Source organism: Argopecten irradians, chromosome 3, assembly GCF_041381155.1.
Source record: "Argopecten irradians isolate NY chromosome 3, Ai_NY, whole genome shotgun sequence".
In the NCBI taxonomy this organism is placed as follows: Eukaryota; Metazoa; Mollusca; class Bivalvia; order Pectinida; family Pectinidae; genus Argopecten; species Argopecten irradians.
In genome coordinates this window covers 59,252,260-59,275,210 of record NC_091136.1, presented here as the reverse complement: position 1 = coordinate 59,275,210, position 22,951 = coordinate 59,252,260, and the positions used below count along the sequence as shown (strand labels likewise).

Genomic DNA, 22,951 nt, shown 5'->3' with positions numbered 1-22,951 from the left:
AAGAATTAATGTAAAGAAAAAAAGAATTTTAAAAGAATTGAACAACCCCACTCTTCAATCATACTAAACCGATGGACAAGAACCAACATTGTGAAAATATCTAGTTTGCGAAGACTATTGAGGCAACGATGAAATTTGAAAAGGAGAAAACATCAATTGGCGTTCCGGAAGGATATGCGCATGACAGTTACTTGGTATAACATAACATATTACGTACATTGTACATATGTACAGTAGGGAGACAAAAGTGTTGTAAAACGTCATATTTTAATATATATTTCTTGCACATTGACATTTTTTATCGTTTTTTTCCCAACGATTTTCATTAAAAAAATCGTTTTTTTCCCAACGATTTTCATTAAAAAAATTCCTTATTGTAGTTGAAAAAGAAATGCATAAATTTCGTCCCAGCTTAAAAAAAACATTGAACGTTTTCTAAACACTTATGATGGTTAGACTAATTACTGTATAATTGTAACCGTGACGTCATTTTATTGTCAGTTCATGGAAGCGAAATGTGATATTGTGACGTCATCGATATCGGTATTGGAAACGGGATCGGATAATGCAGAACCACCGGGTGAGTCGGAGGGTGGTAGACAGTGACCGCATCAGTGGGATACCTCTCTGTCTTTACTGGAACGAGCAACAGGTGGCGAACTGGGTGGAAGAGCAGGGCTTCCCGCAATATAAGGTGAGGTCTTGAGTCTCTCGCGTACGGTCGGAAGAAGGTTTCCTGCAAAGTAAGCATAGCAAATTAATCTAGTATTTTCCCGCATAATACTGATGATTTAAGCGAGTTGCATAAAAGTTCACGCAATATGAAAGAGTTTCTAAGAATTAATGTAGGATAAAAGGCATGGAAAGGAAATAGCAGCTAATTTAAAAGTATGTAATGTACTATGAGGATTTCCTGCCTTGAGAATTTTACGCCCCGAAGGTTTCACTCTTGTGGAATCATGTCGTCCGACATTCAAATGTGCTGATGTCCGTTATCCCACATAATTTATGATAGTATTCTACAGTGTATCATTTAAATTCGTCAAGATTGTAGACATTGGGGATGGTAACTACTAGTCTCTCTATCGGGCCTTGGTTCTAAAATGAATGCAAAGTCTTTATTTGTTAGAAATGAATTGTAAAACTTTTAAATTTCAGCAATGCTTCCTGTCAAATTTCGTCACTGGACGGAAATTGGTTAATATAGATACGTCAACATTGCCGAGTATGGGGGTGACAGACTTCGACGATATGAAGGTTAGCATCATTACCAACTAGGATTCAAATTCAATAATGATTGCCGAAAATATTTATAAGTCTGTACGTTAAAACAACATCGTTTGTCACAATATTGCAAAAATTCAATTCATTGTCTACTGCAGCTATGAAATTGTAACGACTTGTTTTGCTACGACCGCAGTCATTAGCATAGAGCAGCTTCGTTATAAAATCCTCATTAGTATTAGCAAATGCACGTGTCGCTCTGAAAGCTCTTCTTTGCTAATAAGTTTTCAACATGTGTTGGTTTAAACTACAAACATAGACCAGTTTACATATTTCTATGTTTCAGCGTCTGAGCAAACATATCCGAGAATTGTTAGACATTCCTAAGCTACATCCAAACCCTGAGGTAGCCATGAGAAACCCTAAAGTGGCTTATTTGGAGCTGAAACGCCGGACGGGCCGAAAGATGAACAATACCACGTACAATTCCTTCATACACGACAATCTTCATTTCTTTGCTCTGCGTGAAAAATGAAACACAAGAATATAAATTGATGATGGCTGCATTATAATCCTGTATTTTTATTGTCATTTTCAAAATTAATATGAACAACTACTGTACATCAGAGATTTAAATAGTATACTATTTAAATCTCTGTGTACATGTACCAATACTGATCAAAAGATATCATATGGTACATATATATATTTCAAGTACTTTAAAGGCCCACTACCTTTCCGAAACGGCATTTTATTTTTAAATTGGGATCGATAATTTTTTAGCGTCGCAAAAGTTTTTAACTTACCGTTAATACTACATTTATCGTCATCTTCTGAACAATTTAATTGAAATAAATAAAATGTTATTTTCATAACGCGGGATCGTTTTATGTTTCCCGCCGTCGTCCTAAATGCCGCGCGTTAGTTGACTATCACTGCCCCAGACGGCAAAACAGCGAAATGACTCTCCACTGGTTTTTTATACAGTATATTAAGTAGGGAATCTTATATTTGGTGTTGTAACCTCATCTTAGTACATATATATATATATTGATGTTATTAATGCTTTCTAAGAAACCTTTATATTTTTCTCCGGAAAGGTAGTGGACATTTAACCATTTCTGCTGACTTGTCAATCCGAAGAGTTCTGCATGGATTGTTACCAAATGCCAGGGACATCCTTACGGGTTGGGGCCGTGTTTCACAGACTGACCCCCTGGGGCAGGAGGTGCCCCTTCTCCCAATAGTTGAAAATAGGGACAAACTTTCAAAACACTACTAGTCATTGAATTCTGCATGGATTGTAACCAAAGGCCAGGGACATCCTTAGGGGATCATAGGAACAGAAATTATATAAATCTTGGCTCTGACCCCCTGGGGCAGGAGGAGCCCCTTCTCCCAATAGGAGAAAATAGGGACAATCCTTCAAAACGCTCCTAGTCATTGAGTTCTGCATGGATTGTAACCAAATTCGACCAGAAACATCATTAGAGGAAAGGGGAACAGAGATTGTATAAATCTTGGCTCTGATTCTTCTGGGATAGGAATGACAATGGGGAGAATAGAGGCAAATACTTTAAAATGCTAATAGTCAGAGAGTTCTGCTTGGATTGTCGACCAGAAACAACCTGGAGGAAGAGTAACAGTGTTTGTGTAAATCTTGGCTCTGACATCCCTCTTCCTCTTTAGGCAGGAGGGACAGGGCCCAATAGAGGGAAACATGTAAATACTTTAAATCTGTACTAGTCATGAATTGTGACCAAATTTGTTTGGCCAGAAACGTTCTTAGGGGAAAGGAAACATTTGTATAAATCTTGGCTTTGAGAACACCCCCTTCAAATAATTCCTTTTAATCACTACTACACATATAAGTCAGAGTTTTATAGATTTTAACCAATTTTTACAACAAAACAAAATCAAAATACCAAGACCACTCATAGATGCTGTGAATGAAGGACTCAAACAAAGGAATAAAGAAATTGGTTTTTCATTTAAATATTGAATTTAGTAAACTAATTAAGTGTGCAGTGTTGAATTTTCATCATCTCTTCAAAGACAAAAAAATCATAAGTTAACAGAGCCGTATTAACATTTAAGAATATTTATCGGAAAAATATAACATTAGAAATATTAGAAAATTAGTTTTTAGAAAATAACATGGGTTGCCTTGACGACTTTTGACTAATAAATCATGGCCAGATACTTTTGCCAAATAAAATGTACATTATTTCGTTACGTATAAAACTCAGATTTATTCTAAATACACAAGAACGCTAGTCGGTAACATCAGAACAGCTTCATGTAATGCATCGGACTTTAGCAAATCTTCTTAAGAACTGTACTGTACTAGATCCAGATCATGTGTGATGATTGTGATGTGTGGTTCCAAACTGTGTGTGTATAATGAGGAGGAAGAGAATTTCATTTGTAATGCATGTTAAATCTGGATAATTTATTAGCAGCTATGAGTTTGTATACATAAATGCAGATGTCAACATACAATATACTTGCTGAAAAAATAAAACTTAACAACAAACTTAAGCTTCCTACACTAGGAACAATGTACATCTGTATACCTGTATCTGTAGCCAACAAATTTAATGGCATAATTCATGTCAGTAAATGAATTTATATGACTGTCTCTGAATCAAATATTGTGTATAAATGTCGCTATTGTTTCAATGATTTTGAATTTCAAATACATGCATTATTTTAATCACCTATCTTAGCAAATATTTGATGATGTATGATTTAGTATTTCCTAATAGAAAAACTTTTGTAAATGTCATGTACATGTAGCTGTGGTTTAAACATGAAGAAAAGTGAAAAAATGATAATAACACATTGATCACAAATCACAAAGTTTGTTGTTGTTCATTAATAAACCTGGTAAATCTTAATCTTTGTTTGTTTGTTGTTTATTGATATATCAAGCTCTTTTGATTGATTGAATGATGCATCCTTGTTCCGGTTTACCGTTATAATCGATCGGTGATCAAGCTCTATTGATTGATCGATAGGGCTTAACGTCCATGTTCCGGTTATAACCGAGCCTAGGACACTAAGTGGGGAGGGGGTTTAATGGGGATATTAAGGGAGGCAATTTCGCACTTTACTGTATATAATAAAGGTTCTAAATTGTTTGGGCCAGAAACGCTAACACTGTGTCTTACACTAATTAAAATTAATGAATAAATAAAAACAATTATAATAATAGTAAATAAAAAGATAAATAACCTTGTAATTTTTGGACTGTCACAGAATTGTCTATGCCTACATTACCCTACCTAAGCTATATTAACATAACAAATCCTACAACCTACTCTGTGGTGGCTTGCAATAAGCCTTCTCTTTTCGAATACCATCAGAGGATCTTTAACGTGCATGGCGTGACTGACCGTACACCAGACCCCGGATTAACGTCCCTTCCGAAGGACAGAGGAATGGTAGGGGACAGTTTGAAAAAGCATAAAGGAAAGCAGGAAATATGAAAGTATGTTTAGATGGTTAATGGGTAGAAGTTTATTTTTTTTTAAAGTGGGAATAGTTTTAGTGAAACTTGGCTATCTTAAGAAGGTGTCAGATGGGGTTAAAGATTTAAAAAAAAGAAAAAAAAGAGGTAGATAGATAAAGGGTGGTGTTTATAGCTTGTGCAGGGGTTGTTAGATGGTGAAGTGTTTTATATTACAACCAATGTTTTTCTCGGGAGACTGTTGATTACTGTGTAAAATCATTCACAAGTCTGTCCTACTAAAACAGATGTTTGTATATAAATCACGTTGAAAAGTAGTAAAGGTAGAATAGTATGGTAGAAGATGGTAGGAATTGGGGTCGGGATAAGGGGTGCTTGGGGGAGGGTTCATATATGAAGTTTATTTTGTTGTTTGGTGTATATCAACATGGACTACATGCTCTCGTCAAAGTGGTGAAGCTACACGTTATTTCCTATCGTGGGAGATGCTATTAATGATGTGATGTTGTTGTTTTGGTATGTTTATAATGTGATTATTGTAGATCAACATGGACTACATGCTCTCGTCAAAGAGGTGAAGCTACAAGCTCAATCCGTGGTCCACTTTTTTGCCGAAATGCTCGAACGTCGGTGAAGACACCCCAAAGGAGCATGGGATGGATTTCGTCGAGAGGAACTATAGGCCTAATGTTACCATAGAATATCAAAGTTATCTGTTGTGAGAAGTTATACAACACTATCTGTTTTCAGATTATATATTTTGATCAAGCTTACTTCGTATGCATCGTAATACACAAGAAAGACAGAAAGTATATTGGCTTTTTGTTTTATTTTATAATAAATAATATATCAATTGAGAAGGAATTTGTTCATATGCAACTAAGTCATAACATTTACAGTTATTAAGCTGAATTAGTAAATCTCTAAGCACAATGGATATATATAACATATTGCTTTTGTAAAATTTGTTAAATCAGCCATTTACAATATCCACATGAGGAAACAACAAAAGGAAGTTGGTTGTACACTGTAGTTCTCAGATGTAAACTACGCCTATCAGATCTGTAAGTTACCAAGTACCTGTTGTAGGGATGAGTGGATAGATACTCAACCATTACAGTATTCTAACTTACTGTAATCACTATTCATCAATTGTTTTTAAAAAAATAGTCATCAATTTAAGAATACATTATATTAGATGTTTGTTTTTCTCTTTACCAATACTATATTAGTTCTATAAGAGCAGTTATACTACTGTATAACCTGAAAAGTTTGTGGGTAAGCTTTTATTCTTGGCATGGAGCTTTAAAATCACTTCTACCCAATAGTATAGAAATATTTGTGTGTAGGTACCAATGCAGGTATCAATAATATATAATACACAATTAAGTAATTGCTTACTTGTGGTTACATAGCAACCATGGAACAATAAAAGTTTTTACATAACAAACATTTTATGTTATTCAGAAATCGAAAGATGATACTTTTATATGACAAAATTGATGCTATGATCCAGAGAAACTCATAAGATCCAGAGAACTTAGTAAGTAATATTGTGCTGATCTGATATAAACATAAACATGTCAAATACTAGCGAAACTGGTAAGGCTCAGAATATCAGTATAACAAACTGGAGTCAGGGACAATATAAGGATTGGTCTGTTACTACAGGACCAGCTGAAAAACATGTGGTTAGATATTACAGCCTCATGTACATACCACTAACACTACACATATAACAGATATAATATATCCAACAATTACTCTGGAACGAGACACAGAAGCGTAAAACATATCACAGTCATTGTTAGTTCACTCACAAACAGGTCGTCATTATAACCACAAACATGTACAGTACAGTGGGATACTAGACATCTCTGAGACGGTGAGACCTAGTCGTGACTTGGCATGTCTCATCCTCACCTACAAATGTATGAATCTTCCCTTTATATATCTATGCTTTTACATTAATCAGCATGTACAATAATTCATGAAATTTAAAACCACTATTTTTCAGGAAAACTAAACTGAATTTTATAAATTACATCTTTATGATAAATGTAATTGAAATGTTACAAAAGAAATTTATTGATAACATTTAAAAAGTACAATTATTTGGGTAATCTCCCTTGTATAGTACATGTACAGAACAATCTGTTTCCAAAAGGAAAATAAATAAAAATCTTATGGCTCTAAAATAAATTACATGGCATTTGAGAGAAAGTTGAAGGGGCATTCCTTTGTTTGAACATTTGGTATTATGGGAGTATGTCTTTCTCAGACAGTAAAAAAGAAAATCTTTACCTGTAAATTCTATATTGATAAAACTAAGTTAAACAAAGGTTCATAAAATTTCAAGTCCTTAAAATTCATGAATCAGACCCAAAGAATTTTTTATTTCAAGAAAAAAATGTGAGAACTGATGATATTTGTTGATGCTTGCACAATTTGGATTTTTTTTTTTCATTTATAGCATTAAACACATACCAATCTATTTTCTAGATACCATTTTATGTTTGAAATTTCACCAATATTTCTGACATCAAAATGGAGGAATGTCCCTTTAAGTGGAGTGTCAATGTCAAAAATGTTTGAAGCAACCAGTTTTGATATGTACATTAAAGTATTAGTTTCCAATGATCTACATTCTACACTAGCTCTATAACATGTTTGAGTATAAGGACATATAACACATGTTGGCACTTAGAGGGAAACCCTAACATAGGCACTAGAGAAGTCTGCTGGTGGAAGGTAATATACAAGGCAATGTAATCCATTGTAATCCAAAACAACTAGCTTGAATTCACAACACATTCAAAATGTAACTTATAGACCAATGCTAACCCAAGCATAGGATCTGGATAGCAATAACTTATCGAATACATTTTTTGAAACTTTCAAACAAATAATAAATTATCATTGATCAGGTGTTTCTGAATTACATGTAATATTTAAAAATAGATTATTTCCTGCATTTTTAGAGATTCCTTTAGATAAAATGACTGATTTCTGCAGTTATTATTAATGTATGAATATACGTTTATTGTGGTTGTAGCAACAATTGTCCTGTCATTTTATTACTGACTAGCGTCCAACATGGAACAGCAAGACTCCTTCTTTTCAGACACACATTCACACCTCTAAGCATGTAAAAGCACTCCGCAATGGAAATCAAATATCACAGAAAACGGTACAACACAGTACCTATATGATAGTACAAGTTTTGTACCTAAAACTCATGAATATTCATAATGTATAACAATGTATATTTAAACTAAATGTTTAATGACATGAATTGATTGATACATAAACTATGAGAGATTATAAAACAAATGCCAAACCATGCCTCTAAGCATGATCTAAATCACTTGGACAGTTTGAGCTTTTTAAGCACTAGTTTTCCTCTAATGAACACATGCCCTTATTTGGGCGGCAACATAAACAAACATGGAAGCCTGGGAGCTTTTGGTCTTGTAGCAGAGATCAATAACAAAGTGAGATGTACCGTTACTAAGGTGGACAACATCTGTACACCCACCCAGGTCTACTCACAGACTCAAATACCACTGAAAATCATCTGTACACCCACCCAGGACTACTCACAGACTCAAATACCACTGAAAATCATCTGTACACCCACCCAGGTCTACTCACAGACTCAAATACCACTGAAAATCATCTGTACACCCACCCAGGTCTACTCACAGACTCAAATACCACTGAAAATCATCTGTACCACAGAAGTTCGGGTATTTTATAAAGACATTTTGTTTCAATAAGGCGACTTAATTGACCTTCTCAAAAGAAATTGATAAAATATCGCATGTATGGCAGTTTGTGTACCATAAGGTTCACCTTGAAATTTTCATACATATGCATTTATTTGGCATTGTATAATTTCCAATGTCCAATCAAAGCCATTCTTCAAAGGTGCATATTCGAAACTCACAATAATAAGTGATTAATTTCTTTAACCAATTAGAAGAATTATAATGAGAATCAACTATATATATATAATCGAAATGATACTCATATTCTTTGAATGGGCGAAAAAAATCAAAATTTGAGCCTTTTCTTTAGTCGAAATTGATAAGTCAGAAGAATTCTTCTGGAACACCAAGTTCTTCGCAATCCGACTCGATGGATTCGTCGCCGTCGCGGAGTTTCCATGCCTCCTCTGGAGTAGATATGGGTTGGAATCCTGCCAGTTCTCCTCTGATCCTTTCTATCTCCTGAAGGTACTCCTGTTTCTCTCGCCCTGTCATCCTCGGTGTGTCTGAATCAGACTCCTCGTCTGGGAACAACACCTTGTTCATTACTGTAAACACATTGGAAACATTAATTATTGTATCATACATTCAAATTGACTTGTCTGAAGCTTGGGACTGACCCCAGTTGGGGCTAAATAAGAACACCACGTGATTACCAAAAGATATGTACCTTTGCACATTGTATTTTTTAAAGTAACATCCTTAAAATTTTCACTTAATCACTATAAAATGAAAGGTTTTATTGAAATGTTTCAGACATGAGGATAATTTAATAAGACCTCCACCATCCCTTATTCACTTATTTACATTTCTTTTACAATTAATTTTTCTTTGTTTTCATACCAAATCTGGCTTTCTGATTGGCCAATTTTTTTTTTGCATACCACTATGAAAAAAAAAAATTCGGAGAATGGCGCGAAACCCCGACTTTATCGTGACGTCACAATAGAGACATTGACGTTGCGTATTGATTCGGAAAAAATAATCCCTTGAAAAACCACTATAATGTTACATTTAAACATACTTCATTTTATCAAATAGAGTATAACATTAATTATAAGTATTGATGTCACTATTTTTTAATTTTATTGGGTTATGAAAATAAAATTGTTTGCACAGTTTGCAAACAATTTTTTTCCCATACCCCTATAAAATTAAAAAATAGTGACATCAATGCTTAATTACCAGATCTTTTTACAGAAACAACTTCTCTTTTTCTCAAGAGCTTTTGATTGCTTTAAAATACAATGATACCATTTCAATGAATAGCTCATTTACTGACTACAGTTTTATACAGTAGACAGAACAGCTGACAAAGTCCATTTATCCCCCGTCTGGAGAAAACAACAGTAAATCACCTTTTAAGACTGCTGGTATCTGCTAACAGGTTCAATAGCAATAATGTATTGTGCACTCACCATGGACATGGTGTTCTATCTTCCTGAGGTTGTTTAGGATGCCAGCCAGTTCCTGGTTGGCTGAGCTCCAGCCGGGCATGTCCCCAGACACGTTACTGGTCTGGTCCAGCACCTCATCCATTGGCGAGACAGCTGTGCCATTCTCGATCCTCTCATGGTCCCTGTAGTTATAGACACAGTTGGTACAATATACAGCCAAGTTTTTGCAATCTGTTTCACTTTCCAAGTGCATTAATACTTTCTTGCCACGATTGAAATTTATGTCATGTGTAAGCAAAATAAAAAGAGTCCAGTAACGGTTAAGAATGTGCCTTTTGGCAGTGCCCATTCACATAACAAAGGGAAAGTGTGACATATATCTACAGTTTTAGATCTTGGCAAGATCACAAACCAAAGAATGCAAACTACATGAACACAAGCTATACTTGATATATTACATGTTTTGCTCTTTTTACCCTATGATAACTCCTTTTTTGAATTACAGTCAAACCTCGATGTATCGAAGTTCAAGGGACCGTCAGAGAAACTTCGAAACATCGAGACTTCGAATTATTTGTGGTTACATGTCGTCTCCGTTCCGTAAACTTTATAATCATTGTATTTACCACAAGCAAAATAAAATAAAAACGAAGTATGCAATTAATCACATGTATTGCTATCGTTAGCAATACATACGTATATTATAAACAAGACTTACGTGTACTAGGCCTAACCCATGTACAAGTGTTTGTTTGGTGACTATTTAAGCGATGGTTAATATTACGGAATGAATATAAAAACGAAAACACGTAAAAACGAAACTAAAAAGGAGGAACCGAAAGCGCTACAACACCTACAAAATACTTCGATTTAGAATGATCAATTTGCTCCAATATTTATGCCAAAGTTGTGCAATGTAACAGTTTTGAGTATGAGTTACTAATAATGTGGCTCGCTTTTTACCGTTCCGTAAATTCTACAAACCGCTACCAATGGCGGCGGCGAACATCAAAAACGACTAACTGTATCTTTGCCGTACTAATGATTTAATAACGCAGCTTGTAAAAACAAAGCACCGGGTATCGGCCTGATTAGTGATATTAATTATCTTGATGATATCAAGCTAGCAACACAAGCTGTCATAATCCCTATTGTCCGGCGAAGGGCCGTCGCGAGACAGCTAGGTGTGACAGCATGCCGCGGGGTATGGGCGAACACCTGATCTGTACAGGTAATTTTTTATTCGAATCATCGAGTGTCAGTTACCTATGATTCTATAACAAATGGTCCATGAAAAAAGTTCGATACATCGAGAACTTCGATTCATAAAACTTCGATTCATACATGGGTTAGTTAGTAATGTTATATAGTGAAGAAATTCGGGACCAGACATAAAGTTCGATACAGCGAGAAATTTGATTCATCGAAGTTCGAATCATCGAGGTTTGACTGTATTTGGAATTCCTTTGAAATCTGCTTCAGTATCACGTGTGAATGTTTTATTATCAACGTCCCTATTGATAATTCTTGAATTGATTCCATTTCTGATTTTGTTCACTTGGATACAACACACTTGTACAGGTAAACAATACGCTGCAGGAAAGGTATCATCCATTGTGTGGACTTACTTAAGTTTCTTTAGTGACTTGTCCGTAGATGATTTGAGCTTCAGTGACAGCTGATAGATGGAGGACACCAGGATGTTATCATAAGACTAGAAAAGATAAATATCATCATTAACTTTATCATAGGACTACAAAAGATAAATATCACCCTTAACTTTATCATAGGACTAGAAAAGATAAATATCATCATTAACTTTATCATAGGACTAGAAAAGATAAATATCATCATTAACTTTATCATAGGACTAGAAAAGATAAATATCATCATTAACTTTATCATAGGACTAGAAAAGATAAATATCACCTTTAACTTTATCATAGGACTAGAAAAGATAAATATCACCCTTAACTTTATCATAGGACTAGAAAAGATAAATATCACCCTTAACTTTATCATAGGACTAGAAAAGATAAATATCATCATTAACTTTATCATAGGACTAGAAAAGATAAATATCACTCTTAACTTTATCATAGGACTAGAAAAGATAAATATCATCATTAACTTTATCATAGGACTAGAAAAGATAAATATCACCTTTAACTTTATCATAGGATAAGAAAAGATGAATATCACCCTTAACTTTATCATAGGACTAGAAAAGATAAATATCACCCTTAACTTTATCATAGGACTAGAAAAGATAAATATCACCCTTAACTTTATCATAGGACTAGAAAAGATAAATATCACCTTTAACTTTATCATAGGACTGCAAAAGATAAATATCACCCTTAACTTTACCATAGGACTAGAAAAGATAAATATCACCCTTAACTTTATCATAGGACTAGAAAAGATAAATATCATCATTAACTTTATCATAGGACTAGAAAAGATAAATATCATCATTAACTTTATCATAGGACTAGAAAAGATAAATATCACCTTTAACTTTATCATAGGACTAGAAAAGATAAATATCATCATTAACTTTATCATAGGACTAGAAAAGATAAATATCATCATTAACTTTATCATAGGACTAGAAAAGATAAATATCACCTTTAACTTTATCATAAGACTAGAAAAGATGAATATCACCCTTAACTTTATCATAGGACTAGAAAAGATAAATATCACCCTTAACTTTATCATAGGACTAGAACAGATAAATATCATCATTAACTTTATCATAGGATAAGAAAAGATAAATATCACCCTTAACTTTATCATAAGACTAGAAAAGATGAATATCACCCTTAACTTTATCATAGGACTAGAAAAGATAAATATCATCATTAACTTTATCATAAGACTAGAAAAGATAAATATCATCATTAACTTTATCATAGGATAAGAAAAGATAAATATCACCCTTAACTTTATCGTAAGACTAGAAAAGATAAATATCACCCTTAACTTTATCATAGGACTAGAACAGATAAATATCATCATTAACTTTATCATAAGACTAGAAAAGATAAATATCACTCTTAACTTTATCATAGGACTAGAAAAGATAAATATCACCCTTAACTTTATCATAGGACTAGAAAAGATAAATATCACCTTTAACTTTATCATAGGACTAGAAAAGATAAATATCATCATTAACTTTATCATAGGACTAGAAAAGATAAATATCATCATTAACTTTATCATAGGACTAGAAAAGATAAATATCACCTTTAACTTTATCATAAGACTAGAAAAGATGAATATCACCCTTAACTTTATCATAGGACTAGAAAAGATAAATATCACCCTTAACTTTATCATAGGACTAGAACAGATAAATATCACCCTTAACTTTATCATAGGACTAGAAAAGATAAATATCACCCTTAACTTTATCATAGGACTAGAAAAGATAAATATCACTCTTAACTTTATCATAGGACTAGAAAAGATAAATATCACCCTTAACTTTATCATAAGATTAGAAAAGATGAATATCACCCTTAACTTTATCATAGGACTAGAAAAGATAAATATCACCCTTAACTTTATCATAGGATAAGAAAAGATAAATATCACCCTTAACTTTATCATAGGACTAGAAAAGATAAATATCACTCTTAACTTTATCATAGGACTAGAAAAGATAAATATCACCCTTAACTTTATCATAGGACTAGAAAAGATGAATATCACCCTTAACTTTATCATAGGACTAGAAAAGATAAATATCACCCTTAACTTTATCATAGGACTAGAAAAGATAAATATCACTCTTAACTTTATCATAGGACTAGAAAAGATGAATATCACCCTTAACTTTATCATAGGACTAGAAAAGATGAATATCACCCTTAACTTTATCATAGGACTAGAAAAGATAAATATCACCGTTAACTTTATCATAGGACTAGAACAGATAAATATCACCCTTAACTTTATCATAGGACTAGAAAAGATAAATATCATCGTTAATATATATACAGGGGGAATATGACTCATTGGAATGAACAGGTTAAACAAAAACTGTAGAGCATTTTAACATTATGTATATTTGTGGAAAAGAATATTCAAAGAAGGTCTGAGTAATGTTCGGGAAGCAATGTTCCCATTCTCATTGTATGACCATACCAAAAGGACATCACATAATGATTCAAGTTTAGCATAATTTGTTCATTTCTCTATTGATCATATTACTTCATCTGTTTGCTTTATATAGTTTATATTATAATAATGACTGTTTATATGTCTAAATGTCAGATTACAACTGACAAATTATACTACTGTCTACGAAGCAGAGCTTAAAGTCAGTGATCAGATTCAATTATATTTAATGGGGATTTAATAAGTAGTGGTGGGATGGAAATTTCTAGCAGGTGGCAGCAAGGTTTGATACAAAGACTGATTAATCTTGTTGATAATTGTTGGCGACTCAGTAAGGGGTAAAGAAGCAGACAATTGTCTATTTTGGGGAATACAGAGTGAGCCACAGTTAGAACAGCTGCTGGATATATAGGTACTGACACAAAACAATGATGATGAGATTTGCTAAAGTTGTAGAACAAAAACTAAATGTACAACTCCAATTAAAATTCAGTAGATGACAAAAATGTTGATGAATTCTTATGCATACTGCCATAATCAAAAAGGTTATGTAACAAAAATGTATGCATACAATACTCCATGCATAATGAAATGCCATTGACAAGAATACCAATAAATCCACATGACACCTTCCATAGATGAACACATGATCTACTATGTGGAAACCTTAAGGACCAGAGTCTACCCACAATCCCCGTGACAACCAACATTCACAAAGACATGATAACCAGAAATAAGAAGAGAATGGTGATAATCCCCAGTAGTTAGTACGTTAGAGACAACAATGCATGCACAGTTATAATATCTGATATAGTGGTTGTCATCATCACCAGTCTTTCTGCAGGACAATATATGATTTCCTTACATGATTGATTCAGATTTTCACATGTGTTTACCTAATCATCAAGTTATTTAATTATTTCAGCTTACAGCATGTTTCTATTTCTTTAAAGATACAACATAATGTCATAAAAACATACATGTTAAGCTCAATATTAAAAAAAAAATTATTATGATTATATATAGGTAATGGTCAATCTATGATATATTGCTAAAAGAGACAAGCCTGAAAAGTGAACTGGTGAATATAAAATATTAGTTAGCATGCAGGGTTATAAGATGGAAGGAGGATGCAGAAGAGGAGAGGGCACCTTAACCAGAGAGAGACTATGGGGTCCAGGGTTAGGCATCAACAACGGGTTAGTAGGCATCGCCACTGAGTAACATAAGGACCAACCTGGACGGCAGGTAAGATGGGCTCAGAGTATTTCCTGGATGTGTGATTGTCCACACGGGGGCGGGGTTTAAACAGGGAGAGGGGGAGGGGTGAGGGTGGGGAGGAGGGAGACATCAGTTTTGGGGGTGGTGGAGTGAAGGCGGACATGTATGGTACACTGCCCAGCAAACATCGACTCAGGTCCTAAAACAAAGGGCACACAAAAACATAATGTATAACACAGCAAATTAATGGCTGGAGGAATTAAACAAAAGGTCAACATGCAAAGGTCAACAGACAAAGGCTCAACAGACAAAGGCTGTAAGACAATATGCACAATTAATGTGTTCCACAGCTAATTAAGGAGTCTTAATGACAGTTATACAATGTACAATGCAGAACTGACATGTATTTCTTTCCTTCACATGTTATAACGACTTCCTCATTTTCACTAACATGAAGCATGTGGGGCTTTTCCCTATGTAGATTCAAACCCTATTTATACCTTGAAATATTCTAGGATAGATTTTTTATCTTCACCATTGATGAACTCTAACTGAACTTTCTAGAAAACATTTGCCTACAACAACACATGAAATGTGTAAACTATTACATATAGGATTTTCATGCAAGGACATATCTAACTAGTGGTATCATTTACATTATAACAGCTAGTCCCCTCTAGGACTATTTGTATACAGTATTACGAGTACCTACCTGGGATGATTTCACCATCATGCTCATCTCCTCGTCCTCAGAACTTTGGTAAAGCCGACTTGACTGTGATCTACCGGAGTAGGGTATAAATCCGCGTTGGGAGCTTGAGTCTACATATGTAGAGTCAACTTCACTGTTTGCACAAGTGCTAATTTCATCAGTACTTGATAATGATGAATTATCCCTCCGATACCTCCTCAGTTCAGCTGTATTAGTGAAGGACGCAGAACGTGTCATTTTGGAATTTTTAGAAGCAAGAATTCGAATTTCATCACCTTTAGACTTTCTGTCTTGTGACTTTGCCTTAGCAGCATTTGCTACAGCCTTTCTAGGGTCATACTCCTTCCTACGTTTCCATGCAGCCTTCTCTGCTGACTTGGGTGAGTTGGAGTGACTGTGACTGGTTTGAGAGTTTATACTACTACGACTGGAGCTGTTAACACCAGTCACAGATAAACCACTGGTTCCATAGGTGGAGTTTTTTAACCTGGCTTTGATAGACTTTATATCAGTCTTGCGTAAGTCAGTTCCTAAAGAAGACACTGGGTCACTGCTAGAGTTAGCTCTGTTGAGCCGTAAGCTGTGTCGACCACCATCACGTCGAAGCAAGTCACTAGTAGAGCGTGTAGTATTATTGCGACTTCGTGCCACAATTTGTCCTCCCAAACTCATATCACTGCGAGCTGAATCATTTGGTTTATCAGCATGTACACGTGATTTTGAAGATGGTCGAGAAGTACTGGCTACAGAGGTAGTTCCCCTTGATGAAGTGTCAGATACAGAGCTAACCGTTGAGCCTGGGGTAGTGGGTTCCTCAGCTTCAGCTCTGGCACGTCGTAACTCGAATGCCCTGTTGGGGCGGGTCATTGTCATTTTACCCTTGCCTTTAGAGTTGGACCTACTAAAGCTGCCCTCACTGGGCTCTGTTTCTGTAGGGGTTTCACTGAGCACATCCGACACAACAGTCGACACATCCCCTGAACTGTGGCGTTTATTATTCTCTCTGAAGGCATTAAGTCTAGCTGTAGCAGAATTAGTCCGAATCAAAGTAGGCTTACTTTTCACTTGTGTTGTTGTTGTTGAACGTCCTTTAGCTAAATTTTGTCTGGGACTACTAAAATTTGTTGGTTTTACATACTGATCATCTCCATTGACCATAGCAACCATACTTTCATTGTCTGAGAAGGAATCATTGACCCCATTTAAATGTGGGGGATTTTTGGTTTTGCTGGTTGGCTTTGAGCCCATTCGTGCCTCCATGGCAGCCATCACAGTTTCTGTGTCACGTAGGAGAAGTTCGGTGTCCATACTGCCAGTGCTGCGTGCTGACCTTGAACTATGTGTTGTCCTATCACTCTCTATAGACACTGACCTTGAACTCCTGCTAGGTCGGTCAGTATCTATATCTGACTTTGTCACACTTGTTACAGCGCTAGTTGCCATACTATCTGTGTCACTGGTGAACTTGGTCCGCGATACTGACTCAGTGTCTGTGTCATCGTATCGCGACACCACCTGACTAGAGATCGTAACAGCCTTGGATTTGCCATTTTCCAACAGGAGACCATCAGTATGGCGCGGGGTGAGTATACCAGGACTTCCCGTTGTCTCACTAACTCTAGAACTGTGTTCACTGCTGGATGGACTGGCTTTATTGGATTCCCCTGGAATACTCGGAAGTTTCCGACCTGTCCCCCTTCGTCTAAGACCATGGGCTGACTTCTTGAAAGTTTTCTCATCTGGTAAAAGAGAATTAGACATGACAACTTAATAGAAAATTATGATTCGCTAACCACATGATGTTTATTCAATTACCATTAAAATTCATCACTGACAGCTCATTATACAAACATATACAGCTGTTCATTGGAAAAGTCTTGCAGGAAAGACCAAATGTTTTGATAAGTATTCAAGTTGAATGTTGAATCAAAATTACAATGTCAATAAAATACGAACATCTTTATCAAGTGATCATGAATGATCTCCTAAAAGGACACATACCTTTTTCTGAGGAGTGGCTGTGGACAGAGCTTGGACTGGTAGCATCCATACTGGAGGATTTAGATTGGGACTTCTGATTGGTTAGTGCAGCCCATTGTGTAACCCAGGCTGGGGCATCACTTGGTAGGGCGGTGCTAGGGTTCTCCTGCAAGTTACAAAGGGAGAGAATCAATCACCAAAATTTAGAATGTACAGAGTTCTCCTGACAATCCTCTACATATATACAAGATTAGTATGAGCATAAAACATACTTATTAATTACAACCAATTATGTACTAAACAGGATTTATATGGAGAGGTGGTTCCAGTAAATGTATTTCAATAAATAATTGATTATTTAAAAACACAGTTGTCACAACAACACGTCAATTGTATAATGATACTTAGGAGGTCTGCTTCGGACAGAGAATTAATGGGTTAATTAGGGAAGGTAATACACACACTGGTTTTAGCAATGTCACTAGCTAGGTTACCAGTAATTACCTTGGTAATTACCCAGTGAGTACACATCCTCGTGTGTTTATCATTATTTACAGAAATTGTGTTTTGTCAGGTCTACCATAATAAAGATGTCTCTATGGATAGACACTCAGTAACTTGATGTCCTTTAGGAAAGATTAATGTGGCAAGGGATTATACAGCATAAAACATTCAGTAGATTTGGAAATGTTCCCATATAAGAATAGACATTTGGAATGAGAAATATTTGTAATCTAGGTCACGTTGACAGAACAGGTAAAACACACAAGAAGGTTGTTTACAGGAGCCAAACATAAAAAAGTAAATACATAATTGTAATAAAGCTGTATTGTGGGGGCAGGACATCAACAATAGTCGGTGTAATTAACATTTATAGGTGTCAAACCGCTTACCTGTACAGAACATGTCACGGCAAGGACAAGTCACATAGGGTCAAACATGTAATTCCATAGTCAATAGAAAAGGGCCATGTCAGCAAGAACTTATATCATTAAGTTAGTGAGTGTATCCAAAGTTTTGTGTGTCCAGTCAGAATGTCAAATATTGAATTAGTATGCATGAGTAAACTAACTAACTGTCTATCAATAAACTGTCCAAAGTCAATTCATACATCTGTTTCAGTCAAAAGTCTAGTACATAAAAACTAAAAGAAGGTAAGAGAAGGTTTGGGAATGAAGTTTAATAGGTTTATTTTTAAAACTCAGTAAGAGGTATGGGCAAGGTGAACATCACTATGAGTCATTTAATGACATTCTCCTTATAAAATGGAAGGTATTAGTTTCCAATCTGATAAAAGAGTTATGTTCATTCAATATGTGGGACAGTCATTATGGTGAGTTTATGATCTTTTGACAGCATTTATCACACCAGTTATTAGAATTTCTATAAAGTAATAAGTAGATGTCCTGTAGCAATATATTTCCTCCCACCTCTACCAGACATTCCTCGACCCTCACCAACACCATGTGTGTATTGGGGCAGCACTATCGAGAGGTCTCACCGTATCTCCTGCACTTTACTATCTCTTAGTCGGGTGGAACAGGGCCGCAGTCTAATTAAAATCTTATCACCAGCAGCTAAATTTATTACAAATGGCAAATAAAACAGGTATCCTATCTGTTAACTCAAAGCCAAAACATTCCTGGGCATTTTTGTTTCATATGTTAGGTTATTTCTGATCTGGTTTCAAAAGAAACTATCCTACACATAGATTTGGTCATCAGGTGTAATACTTCAGCTAGAATCAAAGTGGACTCCAATATAATGTTTCTATTTCTACAGGTATTGTCATTTTTATCTGGTATATCCTCAATAACACGAAGAAGTATTTACTGGGTCAATAAAACATAGAAGTGGTGTACGTGGTCTGAAACTTGCAATTATGACAGTATGTACATCCTCTTTACACCACTTCCTTCTTTCCTTGTTCAACACAATTTCTCACATAGTCATGTACTACCTTTACAACAAACAGGTACAGACTATACTTATAATCTTCAGAAATCACTTTCCTGCTACTGCACATGTTACCTATCAACCCTCCTGAAATACAGTAGTTCCACATACTGTGTATACCTGTAGTGTACATCCACAGACAGATGATGTCAACATACCAAATACATTACTCATGAACAATCTAGGCCCAATTTAATAAACACCATGAACTCAGCCAGTTAGCCTCCAGGTTATATCAATAAAACCTATGTGAGTCAAGGTGTAATTCTAATTAATGCTCAGGTAATACAGTTAACTATAAGAACCGAAGCAAATTCAATGTTAAAGAGGCAAAAGAAAACTTTCAGAACAAGACTGGGAACTTGGATCTCAAAATTCACGAACAATCTCAATTTTGACTTGATCATGTTCATAGCTACCAGATCAATTGACATATACCTGTACCCTACTGGGACCCTACCAGTAGTTGTGAAGGAACAGTAGTCATGATTTAGGAAAAAATGAATTGTTTGCATCTCATGAAACACATTATTCCAACATAAACAAAACACCATTCATCATGAAGTTCTCGTCAGCAGCTCCAGACAATCGGAAATCTTGACGCACAGTAGAATATGCACACAGTCACAACTACTGTTCCATCATGACTACTGGTTGGGTCCCAGTATAGAGGTAAAAGAGTTTTGCCACATTTTCATCTAAGCCATTAGACAAAGCACACTACCTTCTATATCTTAACATTTAAACTTCTTTATGGTTTCAACCAACTCCAGAAATATCCATTTATGCAATAATACTGGTCTAACATAAACATTTTAAATCTGAATGCAGTTTGAACAGTCAATTCATTAACTGATTTATCTCTACATCAAATCAACTAATAAATATATATAAGTTTCTTTTTTTAAAGAATATTGTTTTAAAAAGTTAAATGTTTTCTGATGAGATTTGACATTATATTAGTTTTATAGGCTTTTACAAACTACCCACCTTTCGACTGTCTCTGTGACCATTCCGTCTGTCAATATGACCATTTCGATGTGACGATTCAAAAAACGAATTGATTAATACACTATCCATGACTATTTGGTTCGCCATTTTGTTTGTTTCACTAATAATCCCTTTTTTACCACAAATCCAGTACTAGAGTGAAGACATTGAGGTGTATACCCGGGTATTTGTGTGGGTTACCGGCACCTCACCAGCACCTGTAGTAAATTGTAAGGTATTTTGTGTATTCCTGTGTACACGGTTGTCACCCAACACTGACGGATGTTTTCTTTCTACACTACACTCATGACTGACCCCAACACAGCTCACACACACACTACCAGTTATCTACCTGTGTGACAGGTATATCGACCAATAGGCTCTACCTGTTTACCATGGTACTGGTAAACCTACACCGGCCATGGGTAAATCTACCCTGTATTTCACCACAATCTCCAAATAAACTATTGATAATTGTGTATCTGTGTTGATCAGTGTAAGACTTGGACAACTCTGTAAAGCTTTCCTCCTTGTGAAAATGCCCTTTCCTGCGACCTTACACTGCCAGTGTGGTGCAGGTGCCTGACAATAGTATTAGCCGTCTAGGGATTTACCTACACAGCTAAACCTGTTCCCACTCTATCCCATCAAAGCTTATTTCAGACTTTTGTTGTGGGCGAAATCCTTCATTAAGTTGTGATTAAAAAGTATAAAGGCCACGTACAGTTAATGTTCGTTTGTTACACCTTCGTAAAAAACATGAAAATGCCCAAACCATGTTCTTAATAATGCCAAAGATTCCTTAGCACTTAGTTTAGTGACATACCTATAATGCTTGTGTTTCAGTAATTAACTCAAGGTATTTATATATAGAAAATAATTCACTGTTTTTCTCTATCAAAAACAGGAGTAGACGATTTAGTAGTTTTCTTCAGTTACAAAAGTTTCTTTACACTATTATCACCAATGAAAAGTTTGAGATTCTAATTTTGCATCAAGATAAAAATATTGAAAATAATATGTTGTATCCCGAAAAAATTCTGTGGTACTATGACCTATATGGAATGAAGTACTGATTACCCCTGCACCAAAAGCAAAATGATTTATTTCATATTATTATTGTGTTAATAAGACATATATATATACACGATTAAAAATCAATTGTTGTTTAAATGATGAGAATCGTTTATGGTCTGTCGGCGGTGGAGCATCTTTCATTGTACTGTTAGAGCCACAAAATGCCATAGAATTTTCATTAAAAAAAATATCAACAATACCAAACCAAAACACCACCATGACAAGTAAATAGATTATGTCATTGAACCTGTCATCCCAATTAAAACATTATTTTCCATGTTTGATGTAGAACCTACACAAGTGCTCTTTTTCAAATTGTCCTTTTGTGTTAATCATACTGTGTCTTTATTAATATGGCTCTTTCAGACCCACATTGTAATGATGAATTGTATTAATATTCATTTCATAATGATATTTTAATATTTATGTGACCTTGATCCCTCGTTATGTAATGTATTATAATTTCCCAGAGAAAAGTTCCCCTCTGTCACTGCCACATACAATGGGTCACCTATACAAACTCATTGAGATGGATTTATGGAGATTTATGATGAATGAGATAATAAGAAAAGATAATTACAAAACATTCTAATAATAGACCCAATCCTGGTATTAACATTAATACCTTTACAATTAATAGACCAATTAATATACAGACACGAGAGAGCTGAGATCTTCAGTGACTTAATGCTACTAGCTGTAGGGAGTTAATATCATCCTACATTAAAGTGTTGATGGAGTATTCAAGCACCTGCACTTCCCAGCCAATTAATCATTGTCACTCATATATCAATATAACCCACTCAAACTTTTTAATTTTGATTTATATAATTTTCCTCAAACTTATCAAATATTGTTTAGGATATACATAATTTTATGAACAATTTAAAGTTTGTGTTTAGGATAGTTCAAAGATGCTGTAAAATGTTATGAAGTTTTGTTAAGTTAACCACTGTTTTTCAACATACATATTCTTTCTGCAAATTAAAATGGTACTGTGACAATTTTTAAGGCTTCTATA

General features: G+C 34.9%; 2 protein-coding genes across 9 annotated transcripts in view; one reads left to right on the top strand and one right to left on the bottom strand.

Annotated features, from left to right (window-relative positions):
• Positions 1 to 524: 524 nt before the first annotated feature.
• Positions 525 to 1,796, top strand: LOC138319238 (sterile alpha motif domain-containing protein 15-like). Its single transcript, XM_069262241.1, has 3 exons — positions 525 to 694; positions 1,159 to 1,257; positions 1,571 to 1,796. Exons 1-3 carry the CDS (start codon positions 566 to 568, stop codon positions 1,757 to 1,759), a joined length of 417 nt encoding a protein of 138 aa, XP_069118342.1. The 5' UTR covers positions 525 to 565; the 3' UTR covers positions 1,760 to 1,796.
• A 3,710-nt stretch (positions 1,797 to 5,506) lies between these two features.
• The window catches only part of LOC138319236 (centrosomal protein of 170 kDa-like), a 102,528-nt gene continuing 85,083 nt past the window's right edge, over positions 5,507 to 22,951 (bottom strand). For 7 of the 8 annotated variants that reach the window (XM_069262237.1, XM_069262233.1, XM_069262234.1 and 4 more), the window contains 6 exons: positions 17,929 to 18,073; positions 15,928 to 17,666; positions 15,232 to 15,414; positions 11,492 to 11,577; positions 9,885 to 10,045; positions 5,507 to 9,014 (listed from right to left, as the gene is read on the bottom strand). In XM_069262237.1, the coding sequence (XP_069118338.1) occupies positions 8,791 to 9,014; positions 9,885 to 10,045; positions 11,492 to 11,577; positions 15,232 to 15,414; positions 15,928 to 17,666; positions 17,929 to 18,073 (2,538 nt within the window). In that variant the 3' untranslated portion in view covers positions 5,507 to 8,790. The remainder of the gene's footprint in view (positions 9,015 to 9,884; positions 10,046 to 11,491; positions 11,578 to 15,231; positions 15,415 to 15,927; positions 17,667 to 17,928; positions 18,074 to 22,951) is intronic. The other variant, XM_069262238.1, reaches the window with a different exon arrangement.

Coding starts and splice junctions, on each gene's coding strand:
- LOC138319238 (XM_069262241.1), top strand. CDS start 566: ATGCAGAACCACCGGGTGAGTCGGAGGGTGGTAGACAGTGACCGCATC. Junction 695..1,158: donor AGGGCTTCCCGCAATATAAG/GTGAGGTCTTGA, acceptor TTTAAATTTCAG/CAATGCTTCCTGTCAAATTT. Junction 1,258..1,570: donor CAGACTTCGACGATATGAAG/GTTAGCATCATT, acceptor TCTATGTTTCAG/CGTCTGAGCAAACATATCCG.